Below are 15,452 nucleotides of genomic sequence, written 5' to 3' on the forward strand. Positions count from 1 at the left end.
TGCCATTCGACCTCCGCCAGGGCCTGGTCGGACGGAAACGCTCCGCCGGGTTCATTGTCGGTTTTTTATATGGTGGAAGCCGGCCGCCCGGCGCGCCGCGAGTCCCCTCGGCTCCGGAGGCTGGCGGCGGGGTTCGGACTCGTGCACCTCGAGAGAAGGCTCTCTCTCTTTTCGCTGGCCTTCCGAAGGGGGGCAGGGGAGGGTCTCCCTACTCTCCGCCTCTCAACTTTGAAGGCCCCACGCACCCCCGACTGCCTCCTCCACCGCAGCAGCCGCCGCCACCACCGTCGCCGCCGCCGCCGCCGCCGCTGCCTCCGCCACCGCCACCTCCCCCCGCCCCCTAACCTTTCCCGCGAAGCGCTTTTCGAAATCGCCACGGAGGGGGGCGGAGGAGGAGAACGGCCCAAGGAAGAAGCCAGGCGAGCGCCAGACGCGTGAGAGAGACCGTGAGCGCGAGACCGGAGGGAAGGGAGGGGGGAGAGAAGAGGAGCGCGAGACCGGGGCGTGAGGGGCGGGGGTAGGGGGTGGGTGGGTGGGTGGGAGGGGGGCGGGGGAGGAGGAGGAAGAGGAGGAGGAGGAGGGGGAGCAAAGCGAGGGAGCGCGCGAGACGGGGGCACGGAGCGAGCGCGAGACGGAGCTCGAGACCGGGCGCGAGCCGGGGGCACCGGGCGGCTGCGGCGGCGCGCGCCATGTTCGCTGAGATGAACCGCAGGACGCTGGCGTTCCGAGGAGGCGGGCTGGTCACCGCCAGCAGCGGCGGCGGCGGCGGCGGCGGCGGCTCCACGAACAATAACGGTGGCGGCGGGGAGGCCTCGGCCTGGCCGCCCCAGCAACAGCCGCGGCAGCAACAGCAGCTCAATGGGCGGGGGGCGGACGAGGAAGTGGAACTGGAGGGCCTGGAACCCGAAGACCTGGAGGCCGCCGCCACCACGGCCGCCCCTGCCCCTGCAGCAGCCGCCGCCGCCGCCGCCGCCGCTGAGGAAGGGAAGGACCTGCTTCTCGCGCAGGACGGGGGCGGCCCCGCCTCGCTGGGCGGTGGCGGCGGCGGTAGCGGCGGCGCCGGGGGCCCCATGTTCGCAGAGAGGAACCGCCGGACTCTGGCCTTCCGAGGAGGCGGTGGCGGGGGTCTCAGTAACAATGGCAGCGGCGGCAGCGCGGAGGCCTCGGCGTGGCCCCCGAGGCACTTCAATGGGCGGGGGACGGCTGACGAGGACCTCGAGCTGGATGTGCTGGAGGGGAAAGAGTTGGTGCAGGACGGGGCGTCCCTGAGCGACAGCAGCGAGGACGAGGAGGAGGGGGCGAGTCTGGGCGACGGCAGCGGGGCGGAAGGCGGCAGCTGCAGCAGCAGCAGGCGGTCGGGAGGCGATGGGGGTGATGAGGCGGAGGGCAGCAGCGTGGGAGCCGGGGAAGGAGAGAGCGTCCAGCACTTCCCGCTGGCCCGGCCCAAGTCCCTCCTGCAGAAGCTGCACTGTTCTTTCCAAACCTCCTGGCTGAAGGAGTTTTCTTGGCTGCAGTATTGCCAGGACACTGGCCTCATGTCCTGCTCCTGGTGCCAAAAGACTCCCGAGGATGGGGGCAGTGGGGACTTGCCCATAGTGGGCCACGATGAGCTTTCGAGGGGGACTCGTAACTACAAGAGAGCCCTCCTCCTCAGGCATCATCTCTCCGCGGAGCACAGACTTCACGAATCCAACACGCAGGTACGGCACGGCTCAAACCCTCCTTGCTTTCCCGGACCCTTTCTGAGGAAGGCTTACCTCCCCAGGAACTCCTGTTTCTGGGTGGAGGGGTCTTTCTGATTGTAGGGAATTGTAGGTTTTGAGTGGGAGCCTTTGGGGAGTGAGGGTTCGGGGAGCCGTGTTGGGGAATGGGTTTTAAAATGTTTGATGGGTGACTGACAATTCTAATTCTTATGCAGAATTAGCGTTAAAGACCAGTTTTACCTTCTGTGACTAATAAGCAGATTGCTTTACTGTATCTTATCTGATTGGATCAAGATTAGGTTTCCTTAGGCACATAAAAGGTTGCAGTTTCTCACTTAAAAGGTTGCATTTTCTATTCGTCTTAAGTTTATCAGCACTGACAACCCATTTAAAATATGCCTGTGACTTTATGGGTCTTGACTAATGTTAATATTATTATTGGTGGTGAGTGCTGAGCCAAGTCTAGTTTGAAGGCTAGTAGCCGATTTAACAATGACATCCTTTGCTTCAACTTTTTAGGACAACCCTTTCAGTAATTTTTTGTTAAATCAAGATAATTTGAAATTTTGAACAGATTGTAGAATAGGAGAAGTTCTGTGGAAGCAGGCACTTTGTTTCTGACTTACTCATCTCTTTTGCTTAAAGAAATATTGTTTACAGGCTTGTCTCTGGGCATTGTTCTTTTCTTAAACTTACTGTAAAATAGCTTTTAAGTATTGGTTATTAGGTATCTTTTTTTTTCCTCCTTGTTAGAGGTAGGATGATATGAGCAGATACAACTATTTACATCAGGCCATTAACTTCTACCTTTTTATCAAAGTAATTGACTATTTGCCAAAGTGACAGAAGTCATGAATAGACCAGTTTGTGGTGGCTGGCTATTGAGCTGCGTGATATTATTCCCAGAGCCAAACCTAATGAAATAATAGGAATTTGTAGTTTGGCGTGTTATCTTGATGTTATCCAGCTTGAAGCTAAGCTGGTTTGGGGATTTGGTGTATACGGTGTGTTTCAGTTAGTAGGTAGAATTCATCTTTAGAGGCAGTTGTCAACAACCTCACTAAATTATACAGATGCAGTCTCTCAGGTGTCAGTGCAGTGAATTGAAGTGATTAAAATGATGATCCATATTTAGAGATCTCACTTTGTAGTTGATCTGTCTTTTATTCATAACAGCACAGGAATCAAGTTAAAATTGTAACTTAGTGTGTAGTCTAAGTAACTAAGTTAGTCTAGTCAAATAGTATTATCAAGCCTCTTAACAACAGACAATGGCACATGGTGATGACATAAATTTTGTTTGGCCCCAAGAAGTACCTCTGGGGGACCTCCGTACATAAGCAACACCGTGAAATTCATTATTATTATATTTTTATGGGACCTTATTAGATTATAGATCTTTTTCAATCTTTTCATTTTACTGATGAGATTAAGCCCAAATGATTTGCTGCCCAAGATCTCACAAGCTTGGCAGTGTGAGAACTAACACCAGATTCTAAGTCTCTTAACTCCTAGTCTAATACTTGAAAATTAATGGCTTTATGCAAACACCATTTTAAGTAAAATGTTATTAATGAAATTTTTCTTATACCTGATAGGGTACAGAATTGAATTAGGAGTCAGGGGATTAGGGTTCAAATTTTTGTCTCTGGTACTTTACCTTTTGTAACCTTGGGCAAATAGTAAGTCTTTCTGGGTCACAGTCTTCATTTGTAAAATGATGGGGTTGGGCTAAATCAGGAGTTCTTGACCTAGGATTTGGTAACTTGTAATTTGAAAACTATTTCAGTCTAATCTGTTTGCTTTGGAATGCTATATGTTTTATTTTATGCGCTTGAAACATTTTGATAAAGGGTCTGTGACCAAAAAAAAAATGTTGAGAACCCTTGGACTAACCCCTGAACTAGATGGTCCTTTTCAGCCCTTAAGATCTGTGAGCTCACACTTGCATTTTGGCACATCCTTCATATACCAAACATTTGTGTGATACAGGGTATGAAGCTCTGTACTTGTTCTTGGGTACAATGCATCCTTGTACTTTGTCTTCCACAGTATGTACTCTTTAGGGGTACAGTCTTACTAGTGTTGGATTAGTGGTTCCTTGTCTCTCTACTTTTTATTTCTAATCCATTCTGGCTGTAATCCATTTTATTCCTGTGCCAGAATCAAAGAATATTGCACCTTTACAGGACAAATTTCACTCATGTCTAGAGACTGCTTTGACTGTCAGAATTCATCAAAATATTTTACTGTTACAAATTACAAACTACTGACAGGTTTCACACCATTATTTTAGGTTAAATGCAAAATTGGGCTGCTAATTACTTGTTATTATGTTGTTATTACTGTGTTATTACTTGTATATGTGGGAACTGGTTGTTGTGGGAGGTCTGTTCATGTTACTCCAGGTATTTCCAGGTGTTTAAATTGGCTTCATTTCTTATCCTAAACTTCTGAGGAGTGTTTCCATCCCTAGTCATAGTCTGCAGTATTGTGCTTACCCATAGGTGACTGTATTTTAATACTGGTCCAAAGTTAATTCTTATTAGTATGTATTTGAAGGATTTGATGAGATATGGTGGTTGTGTCTGAAAAAAAAAAGTTTGTATTCAGATAACTTCAATAAGTTGTTAGGTTTTGAAATTTTTGAAAATGGAAATGAAGGCAGTCCCTTTATATATTTATTATAAAAGTGACAGCACACCCCAAATCTGTAGTTAATATTTTCGGACAGTTAATTGATAGATCAGACCAGTGACTCTTCTCCTGTCTGCCTGTCTCCAATGACTTTCTGATTGATCATTCTGCTCGAATTCTTTTGCTGATATATCAGAATTAGAACTGAATGGCAGTTGAAGCAAAGAAGGTTAAAGCAAATCTGTCAGCTTTCTCTTCATTTGGCATGAATGGTTCCCTGCAGTTGAACAACTAACTCCTTCAGATCTACAAATTGGAAACAAAGTGAGGGACCCTTACCCAGGAAGCAAGAGGGAGAAATAGTTAGAGATGAAGCTTACTTAAAAACCAATTTGATTACCTAAATTTCCTAGCTCAGCATTCTTTTCATGTATTTCCTTCAGACTAAAGTAATTTTTTAGTGTAGCAATCTTTCCTAGCATTAATGCTGCCCAAGTCTGCTACTTTTAAATTTCATATCGATAAGGCATTGGAGGGTACAGGTGGTAGGGGCATGATTACTATTAATGCTTTCTAATCTCTTGGCTTCTTCTAAATTACATTAAAATGTTTCTCCAATTTATTTTTGAATCCCTGAAATATTAGAAAATAACTTTTGTATGTGTAAGTGGCATTTTTTTTATTTCATAGCTACCTTGTGTAGTGGAAAGGAAGACAGAGACTAGTTCTAATTGGGAGGTACCATTAAGTAGCATTGTGACCTTGGGCAAGTTACTTGAACTCTCTGGACTTAGATATTCTAAGTGTGAATGATACACTATATAATATAATGTGATATACTGTACTATACAACACAGTTATACTCCCTGTAGTTTGAGGGAATTGGGTGTTACATAAATCCATTAGTTATTGGTTACTTGTTCAACAGTTGAAAATATTATGATATCTTCAGTTATGGTTTTTAAGAGAGGGTTTTTTACTATACATTTCAGATATGTTTATTTTTTTTAGCAGTCTGGGTTGTGGTAAGAATAATATTTTGTAATATTCTTTAAAGAAATTTAAGTATACCAAGGCTTCACAGTTGTTTAGCTTGGGATATGCACCCTGAAGTTACTCTTTAGCAAGTATAAATAATACCTGTTAGTTGAGTTTGCCAAAGTGAATTCCTCAGCATTTGTGAGAAATCAGAATGTGCTGGTAGACTTGCTTAAATTCATTTTCTATGAACTTAAAGCGGTCTTGATATTTTTGGTATAGACTTAGTCTCTTAACTATACATAATACTACTGTGTAATTTTTGCCTTGGAAATATGTTTTCCAAACTTAACAGCAAAAAAATTACTATGGAACACTGTTAATGATTTAAAACTTTTTTTTTTTTTCATAAAAAAAATTCATGAAGTCCTCCCTTGATTATTTAGTGTCATTTATCCATTTTGTCAGGATTTAGACCCACTTTATATCCCTTTCTATTTAGGTATTTCCCTGGCCATTACAGCCTTTAAACAGACTGTAGGAAGAAAGAAAAGAAAATAAAAACTCAAAATCAAATTTGCTTCTTGGTTACACCTTGGTTTGTAGGGGAAAGCTAAAGCTAACCTAAAATTTTTAATTTAGCCAGACTCTTAAGATTTTTTATCTTTCTGCTCTGTTGCACACATTAGCTAGATATAACTTGGGTAAACTATTGGAATGATGTGATCTTGGTGAATATGATCTCTTTGGATGATAGAGAAGTTTTAGTTTTGCTGTTCATTTAGGGGATCAAAAGGCACTTTGTGCATTTGTTCCAGAAAAATTGTAATATATATAGCTGCTTAGCCTCCTGGCACTTGTTTCTTTTCTTTACTTTTCTTTTTTGCCTTTTTAGTAAGGCAGTCCAGGTTAAGTGACTTGCCCAGGGTCACACAGCTAGTAAGTGTCAAATGTCTGAAGCTAGATTTGAACTTGGGTCCTCCTGACTCCAAGGCAGGAGCTCTATCCACTGCCCCCCCTCCCCCCCCCCCCCCCCCCCCAACTTGTTTTTAAGCCAGTGTCTCTACTGGACATAGGTGTAGCACACATGAGTTTGGTTTGGAAGGTGTATATGTGATGTATGTGTGTGTGTTTATGTATGTGTGTATATGTGTGTATCTATAATTATGAATGTGTGTGTGTGTATATATGTATGTGTGTGTGTGTGTATATATCACTGTTTAGATGCGGGAGCAAACAATTCAGGCAAATGGAAATTAAGCTGTACTATCTCTTATTCTTCCTGTCCAAATGTTACGTAATTTATCTTCATTATTCTTTGTATCGAATTGGAAGAAATGGTGGGGAAAGATGCTGAGGTGTGTGTGTGTGTGTTTTCTCTCCTTCAAATTGCTGCTACAGATTGTTTTGTTATAATAACAATTCTTAGGGAATTATTCCTTACCCTTTTATATGTATTCAGGTTTTAGTTTTATTAAGATGCTTTTAAGTGGGTTAGTCTTAGAGCTGTGTTAGATGCCTACCACTCATTAACTTGGCTATTAGCTCTCTATTTCTCCTCATCACAAAGGTAGTAATAGTTACTTGATAAAGCAAAATGTATGGTTATAGCCAGTGATTTTCTGTAGCACTTCTGAGTTCCAAAGTACTTTAATTATTTCATATGATTCTTATACCAACCTTATGAGTAGGTAATCGATACTGCCTTCCATTTGTATAACGTTTTAAAGTTTTACAGTGTTCTTTCCCCACAGTCCTGTGAGTTAGATTGTGCAAGTATTATTGTCCTCATTTTACTGATGAAGACACCAAAGCTGAGAAAGGCAAAGTAATTTGCCCAATAAATTCAAAGGACTACAAAACAAGTCTAGATCTAACTGATTTCACATCCAGCACTGTGTTTCCTAAGTAGTGTTGTTTTAGACTCATTAGTAGATGAAAAAATGGATCTAGAAGCAAAAGAGACCTTTTTTAGATTCCATCTAGTCCAACTTCCTCATTTTGTAGAAGAAAAAATTGAGAGACAGAGCTTAAGTGACAAGTCCAACATCACTGGAGTCAAGTAACTCCCAAACTTAATTGTCTTTCTTTCCATCATATAGCAATTCGGGTTGTAGTTTCTTGTGATTACCTCTTGATTACATAGCTATTAATTGGAGAAGCCAGGACATCAAAAAGAATAAGTAAATATTAGGCTAAGGGGTGAGGGGTGTTAAATCACAAACTTTGATCCTAGGTTTTCCTAAAGAACTTTCTGTATCTGAAATTAACCACCATTTTCTATAAATGAATCTTTAAATTAGTTGATCTGTTCACAGAACTCTTTGCTTTTAAAAAACAAAACAAACCACAAGAATGATTAGAGATCTATCGTGCTTGGTTTCAAAGGAGAGAAATAGAACCAGTGGTGAAAAAGTCGCAAGGAGATAGATTTCAGTTCAATGTAGGAAGGATCTTATAACAATTTGAGCCATGTAAAAATTTATTGGAAAGAGCATGGGATTTGAAGCTTGTGAAAGGGCATTGCAAAATATTTCTGTATGGCTTCAGGCAAATAACTTAACGTAATCTCTCAACCTCAGTAATCTTTATTCTTATCCTTGGCACTGATGGTATTCTGGCAGAGGCTAGATTACCACGTGTAAGAAACATAGATGTTGAAGTAGGGGTTGGTTCTCTCTTCGTTCTAGTTCTTACCTTTTCATGACTATACTTGTCTCCAGAAATTATAAACTAATACTCCGCCCACCTGTATAAAGTCCTGGACTTATCTGAGTCTTCAAATTGTTCTTGTTCATCTAATTTTAATATTTAGGTAAACTTTTTTCTTTATTTTGGAACTTGAAGTTTTTTTCACCATCCCACCTCTGCATACTGATGACTTTAAGCCAAAGAAAAATCCTCCTACTCAGAATTTACCCACTAACATGAATTTTTATAAAAAACAAATATAAAGCTTGGTTGACCTTTTAAAATTTATTGGTCTATTTTCTAATTTCTTCTAGGTTCCATCAAGAATTTTGTAATTTGTGCTCTTTTTTTTTTATTCATTGTCACTTTTTTTTATAGTGCTATGTAATTGCTGATTCTTGTCCTTTATTAAAATCCTCAAATTTCTCTTTGGGGACACGTGATTTAAAGGAAAAGCACTTCCAGTTTTTGTCCTCAAGAGTACACATCTTGACTTGACAAGCTTCAGTTGAAAGGCATGTTTAACAGCTGCTAATAACAAACATATGGCACAGTGCTACTATTCAAATGTGAGTAGGAGGTATTGAACACAGAAGCAATGAAAACTTCCTTAAAACTGTTTAATAACCAACTAATCCAAACAATAAGAAAATAATTTTAATTTAACTTCAAGAATATTCTGATTTGTTTCAGAATTTGATTTGCCAGAATAGATGGCACAAATTTTTAGTTGTGAATGACAGCAATTAATTCTTATCTTTATAATATGTAGAGCACAGAATAAATGCTAGAATTCATGTTCTCCCTTCTCCTGGTTTTTTTTTTTGGGGGGGGGAGCAGATCTTGGTGTATAAAACAACTTGTTTGGTGAGTGAGAGCTCCCTCCCCTCTGCATATTAACTAATCATCCCTAACTTGGAATCTTGACACATACTATAGGTGCTGAGAAGTCCAATGACTGCTTGTGGTCACTCAGCTGTTAAGGAGGGCTTGGTTCCATTAACTTGGACCTGGTTCTGTGATTCCAAGGCCAGCCTTTATGGATTGGTAACACACTGCCTTCCTCCCCCTCATAGTAAAGTTTTAAAAATATTGCTGAAGAGAAAATACTTTTCTGGTTTTAAATGATCAGCATTTTTCTCTTCATCATCCTAGTTAACAAAATATTTGTTTCTTCTTGAAAAAGATGAATAATTCTTATGAGTAAAGTTGTATTTTTTTTATTCAGTTTTACCAAAATCAGTGCACAAGCTTTAACTGAAGCTAAGAACTATTGGTTCCAGATTTTAAATCTGGATAAATAAATAAATAAATGCCATCCATTTATACAGTACTTGAAGGAGCTGTAAAAGTGCTTCACATTATCTCACTATCTCCCCCTTTGGAACAAGTACTACAGATATTATTTCCATTTCTTAGATGAGGCAGCTGAAACTCAACTGTGATTTGACCATGGTTACACATGAGATTTTGAACCCACTTCTCTCTTGATTACAGTGCTTTTTCTACTTTGACAGTATGCCTCTTAGTAGAGAATAACAATGTAAAGAGGATTTGTCAGATTTATATAGGCAGGAAAAGGTTTCTCATTCTTTTATATCTGATAATTAGGAAAACCTGAGAATTTTCAAAATCATATATGCTGTATTTGTGCTGGCTCTTCATCCAAAAATAAAAATTAAAATCTTATTCCCAGATTAAAGAAATCTGGAGAGATTTCTTTAATAGGGGAAAATAAATAATAATAAACATTCCAGATTTCCAGTTTGTCAAGTTGGTGTAGTAGAAAAAGCAATAAGTTTGAAGTTAAAAGTCTTGGGCTGGATTTTTAGCTCTGATACTTAGCTTCATTTCCACACCTGTAAAATGCTATGTAAGCTACAGTATAGGATAGTCTTGAGGAAAGAAAGTTGGGGGGGAGGGAAGATGTTGAGATGGAAAAAAAAAATATAATACCTTTGGACAACTGACTCATAATCATTGTGAATGGTGAAGACTCATAATCATTGTGAATGGTGAAAGAATTTAGAACTATGAATTTTAGTTCCTTAAAGTGCCCTACTGTATCTGTCCAAGCAGATTGATCAGAAGCATCATGCTTCTTTCTGGTATTTTCCTGAAGTTTGGTCCCATATTCAGAGCTATTAGGTATACTGGAATTCTGTTTTGTTTTTTTTTTCCTTAGGGAGAGAATGTTTCTTTTCCCATTTCTTCCTCCCATCTTTGTGAGAGAAATTACAAAACATGGTTACTATTAACAAGTCAGTCAGTTTAATTATTGTTCTCTTAAAAGATAGAATAGCAGCACTGCAAATTATTCATTTTATTCCAGGTAGCATTAAAACTTTAAAAAAGAAATTGATTTCAAATTCATATTTGTTTTTCTGTCTAATTACAGGAATCAGAAGGAGTACCATCAGAATCAACTAATGAAGAGGGATACTGTGATTATAACAGTCGGCCAAATGAGAACTCTTATTGTTATCAACTTCTTCAAGAACTAAATGAGCAGAGGAAGAAAGGCATTCTTTGTGATGTTGACATTGTGGTGAGCGGACGAGTTTTCAGAGCTCACAAGAACATCCTGGTTGCAGGCAGCCGTTATTTCAAGACTCTATATTGCTTTACAAACAAAGAAAACCTTCCAAACAAAGAAAACCGTAACCAAACCACTGTTACCCATTTAGATGTTGCTGCAGTTCAAGGTTTTTCAGTCATCTTGGACTTCTTGTATTCTGGTAATCTGGTGCTTACTAGCCAAAATGCCATTGAAGTAATGTCAGTGGCCAGCTACCTTCAGATGACTGAAGTTGTTCAATCTTGCCGCAATTTTATTAAAGATGCCTTAAATATAAGCATAAAGTCAGAAGCTCCAGAGTCTGTAGTTGTGGACTATAACCGGAGATCTATTAGTAGAGATGGTCTGCCTTCATCGAGGGATCAGAAGGTTGCCAGATTTTGGGCAACTCGAAATCTTACGAATTTGGCAAGTAGTATAAAAAGTGAAAATGATGGTTGCAGTATTGATGAGGGCCAAATAGAAAACTACCAAATGAATGACTGTAGTTGGGTCCAGGATAGTTCACCTGAAACTGCTGAGAGTGAATCCCAAGGTCAGTCAAAAGTGTTTGTTTGGAATGATATGGGATCACAGGGAATACAAGAAACTGGCAAAGCAAGGAGAAAAAACCAAACTACAAAAAGATTTATTTATAATATACCACCTAATAATGAAGAGAACTTAGAAGATTGCTCAGTGATGCAGACATCTGCTTCTTACCAAGAAGAGGATTTGCAATTTATTAAGGAAGAGCCAGGTAACTATTTTGTGTTTCTTTGGATGTTTGAATTTTGAAGTGTTTTAATTCTATTTGTTTTTTTTTGAAAATATACTGTTTATATTGTATATTTTAATGAAGCTGTGAATTATGTATTAGAATATTGTTGTAAATGCAGCTGTATATGAACTGGCTTAATTGGTCAATTTATATTTTTAAAAGCATGCTAAAAATATTTCTCTCACTTTCCTTGCTGTTTGCTCTGTGCTTACTTTTAGATTCAGTGGAGTATGGGAGTAGAAATGTAGTTTATGAGTTTTGGATTGCCCTTAGTTAATTCTTCCAACTTAATAGATCCAGAGTTATCAGCCGTTGTTAAATAGATATTTAACAATTAATGTAAATAATTTGACTTTCTATTGAGATTGCTTCGTATGTTTAAAGAATCATGATCACTTTAGAAATTTGATAGCTAGTATATGTGATAGAGAAGATTATAAACCAAATTAACTTAAGCTCAATACTTCTGCCTCAATGAACTTAGAAGAGCTAGATGTCTATTATGTCATTTGTGTTCTCCCCTTTTCTTTTCTTTTTTTTTTTTTCCAAGGTATGTCTTAGTCCTGAGACTTTAGGGATTGGCAACAGGAGTTTTTCTTGCCTTCAGGATAGGAATGAGCAAATATAGAGTGCTATTTTTTCCTTTTGTGAGGGGAGTATGGAGTGAAGTGTGAGGTGAGGAAGGACAAGTGCCTTTCTATAGAAAGATTTTAGGTTGATGAGTTTCCTTTGCAATACTATCTGTTCCTAATTCCGGTGTATTTGAAGAAGCAGCCCAGTGGCTTTGAGGTTTCCTTTATATGCCTCAGACTTGTCCACCACTGTCAAATATGATTTAATGCTTATGTTGCCTCGAAGAATTGTGACTTGCTGAAAGTGTGATATGCTTGAAAAATCTGGTTGCCAGTGGCAACCACATTAACATAGCTACAGTGACCATGCTAGTGCTATCTTCTTTCTGTTAGTAAAGAATTCCTATCTTTAGTTCCCCAAGGGGCAAACCACCATTTTTTGTGAAATGGTTCATCTTGTGTTACTGTTTTTGTTTTTCTTTCGTTGGGATAGAAATGTACTTTCATTGACTGTGTATAGCAGATACTTTCTGCTCTACAACTTTGTTTCTGTTTTACCAAGGGTATGGACTGATTTTTAAAAAGCCCTTTAAGATGCTGTTTTGAGCAATAAATAACTATATGTAAGTTCTTGTTTCTTTTTTAAAAAGAAAGTAGAATTCTTTACACCAGCCTAATTGTTAATATAGAGGATCTCAAAGGATGTCTTAAATTAGAACTGTACTATAGGCAAGTGGTACATGCTATACAGTATGTGTAGAAAGGTGAGCTGCTGGCATTGGTGATGGCAGTAAGCATTTATATATCACCTTCTCTGTGCCAGGCAATGTAATGTGCTGAGCACTTTACAAAGTTGGACTTGAATCAGAGGAGCACTGGATTCTGGTACTTAGAAACTATGTGCACATAGGCAGTCCACTTAACCTCTCTAAGCTTGTAAAGTGGGAATAGCAACAGTGGTAACTGATCTCTGAACTTTATGAGGATCAAATAAAATATAAGTGTTAAATAGATGTCAGCTATTCTTAGAATTTTTGTTATTACTGGCTTTCTATTAAATGATTTAATTTTTCTTGAAGTTTCTTTTGTGGTGTGGTATGTTCTTAAGCAATTGTAGTGATTTATTTTTTCTTGTCCTAAAGGAATAGAAATTACTAAATTCATTTGGTTACAGAAGAGTTTTATCTTGAATTACAAAATTGGTGACTTTCAGTAGTATGGCTTAGTCCATTTACGGTACAGCAGTATTTTACACAACTAAACAGTGTTTCCAAATACTGGGCACCTAAAATTTTCTGTGACAAGAAGTAGCTTAGATGTAGAAGGGATAGTGATACTGCAGAAGTCCTTCTTCAGTATCGTATTAGATGACTGCCCACATCTGCTTGAGTATTTCTATTGATAACTACTTAATAGTACAGCCTTCTTCAAGTATAATATTTAGAAAATTCTTCATTAGGCCCAAGTCTGTTGCTCTATAACTTATTCCCCATTGGTTTGAGTTAAGATCATAGTTACAGGATTTAGACGGATCTTCATCATCTAGTCTCTTTCTCTTCCTCTGATACATACATTTTATAGATGAGGATCATAGAACTGTAAACTGAACCCAGAGAGTTAGAGACTTGCTTAAGAACAGAATATTGGGATTGGAATCCTGATCTGTCTCCTTTGCTGTTTGTTCTTCCAGTGCCTTCTGAAAGCAGCAAGCAACAAGTTTGTATTTCCACATGATTTCTTTTGATTTATTTAAAAAGACAGCTATCTTTTAATTTCTCTTCTGGGCTAAATTGCATCAGTTCCTATGTATGGTTCTTAATAGGTAAAAATGGGTTTTTCTCCCTGCTCTAACTGGAGCTATATTTATATCTAGTCTTCTTTATTATCTCATACCTAACCCAAAAATGGTTTTCAGACTCTGACAGCTGTTCATTTGAAAGTCTTCCAGGTTCATAGTAGCATGGATTTTGAGCTGAAAGGGACCTCAAGAGTTCCAGCTACCTGGAAAGAGTGATGAATTTGGAGGAAAAGAGCCTAGGCTAACTTCCAGACTCTGCCTCTTACTTTCCTATGTGACTTTGCACAAATTTTTTGTTTCACCTGTAAAATGTGAGCGGGTACCACTACATGCTTTCTAAGGGTCCATTCAGCTGAAAATTGAATTTAATCCCCAGCTCCTCATTTTCAGACAAAGGTATCCAGGCCACAGAGCAGCAGAGCAAGGATGGGAAGCCAGGCTTTGGGGCACCATATTTAGGGTTTTTTTCACTTCACAGTGCTGCTGTCAGTATTCTTAGAACGTGGCTTCTAGAATTGAGTATAACATTCCAGACATAGTCTGACCAGCATTTGGCATCCAAACGAGACTCTTTTCTTTTAGGAGCATTAGCCTAATCTAACTATCTAATAGATAGTTTGACGAATCAATGATACTTGCTATGGTTTTTTAGATCTTTAGGCATTGTAATGGAAGAGTACTAATCAGGAAGAAAAATGAGAAGATTGGATCTTTAGGGGTCCTGTCTAGCACTAATGTTCTATGATAATAGCATTAAAAACAGAAAAGGTTTGGTGTCATTCTGTTCAAAGATTGGAACTTCGGGGATTACTTCTAAAATTTCCTAATTATAGTTAAAACCTGCCTTGATGATATATTTGGGAGAACAATTACCAAATGAATTATTGATATAGAAACCAGAGGTTTTAGAATTTCAGTTTTACATATTAAGTATTGGCTTTCTCTGGCTTTCTTTGGTGAACTGCCTTAAATTTTTATTTTTCTAGATTGTATATTTATTACAAGTAGAACTAAACATCTTTTTAGATTAAGTGCTTCCTCTACATCTTATACATTACTCTTGGGTTAATGAAAAGGGGATTTTATTATTTAAAAACTTTTAGAAATAGAAATTTTTGTTTGTAAAGTTAGTTTAAGGCATTAATAGACAGATATTGAAAAGAAATGGAATCAAAGCTGTCTGAAGTCATATGAAAAAGTGCTCTAAATCACTGTTGATTTGAGAAATGCAAATTAAAACAGCTTTGACGTCCATCAGATTGGCTAACGTGACAGAAATAAGGAAAATGACAAATGATGGAAGGGATGTGGAAAAATAGGGACACAGTTGGTGGAGTTATGAACCGCTCCAACCATTTGGAGAATGATTTGGAACTATGCCCAAGAGCTATAAAGCTGTGCATACCCTTTGACCCAGCAATACTATTAGTTGTGTATTCCCAAGAGATCAAATAAAAAGGGAAAGAATTATATGTACAAAATTATTTATAGCCACTCTGTGGTGGCAAAGAATTGGAAATTGAGGGGGATGCCCATCAGTTGGGGCATGGCTAAACAAGTTGTGGTATATAATTGCAATAGAATATTATTATATAAAAATTTTGAGCAGGTTTGTTTCAGAAAAACCTGGAAAGAGCTATGTGAAGTGAGCAGAACCAGGTGATTATAGTATACAGTAACAGCAATATTGTAAGAAACTGGGAAAGACTTGACTACTCTGGTCAATACAGTGATT

At 39.0% G+C, this 15,452-nt stretch overlaps 1 protein-coding gene across 1 annotated transcript in view; it reads left to right on the plus strand.

Moving 5' to 3' along the window:
- The first annotated feature begins 689 nt into the window (after positions 1-689).
- Positions 690-15,452, plus strand: part of LOC114054230 (zinc finger and BTB domain-containing protein 10-like) — a 58,708-nt gene continuing 43,945 nt past the window's right edge. The window contains exons 1-2 of the mRNA XM_027877407.1: positions 690-1,700; positions 10,408-11,326. Of these exons, the coding sequence (XP_027733208.1) occupies positions 690-1,700; positions 10,408-11,326 (1,930 nt within the window). The remainder of the gene's footprint in view (positions 1,701-10,407; positions 11,327-15,452) is intronic.

Source organism: Vombatus ursinus, unplaced genomic scaffold (assembly GCF_900497805.2).
Source record: "Vombatus ursinus unplaced genomic scaffold, bare-nosed wombat genome assembly UNPS02014812.1, whole genome shotgun sequence".
Lineage (NCBI taxonomy): Eukaryota > Metazoa > Chordata > Mammalia > Diprotodontia > Vombatidae > Vombatus > Vombatus ursinus.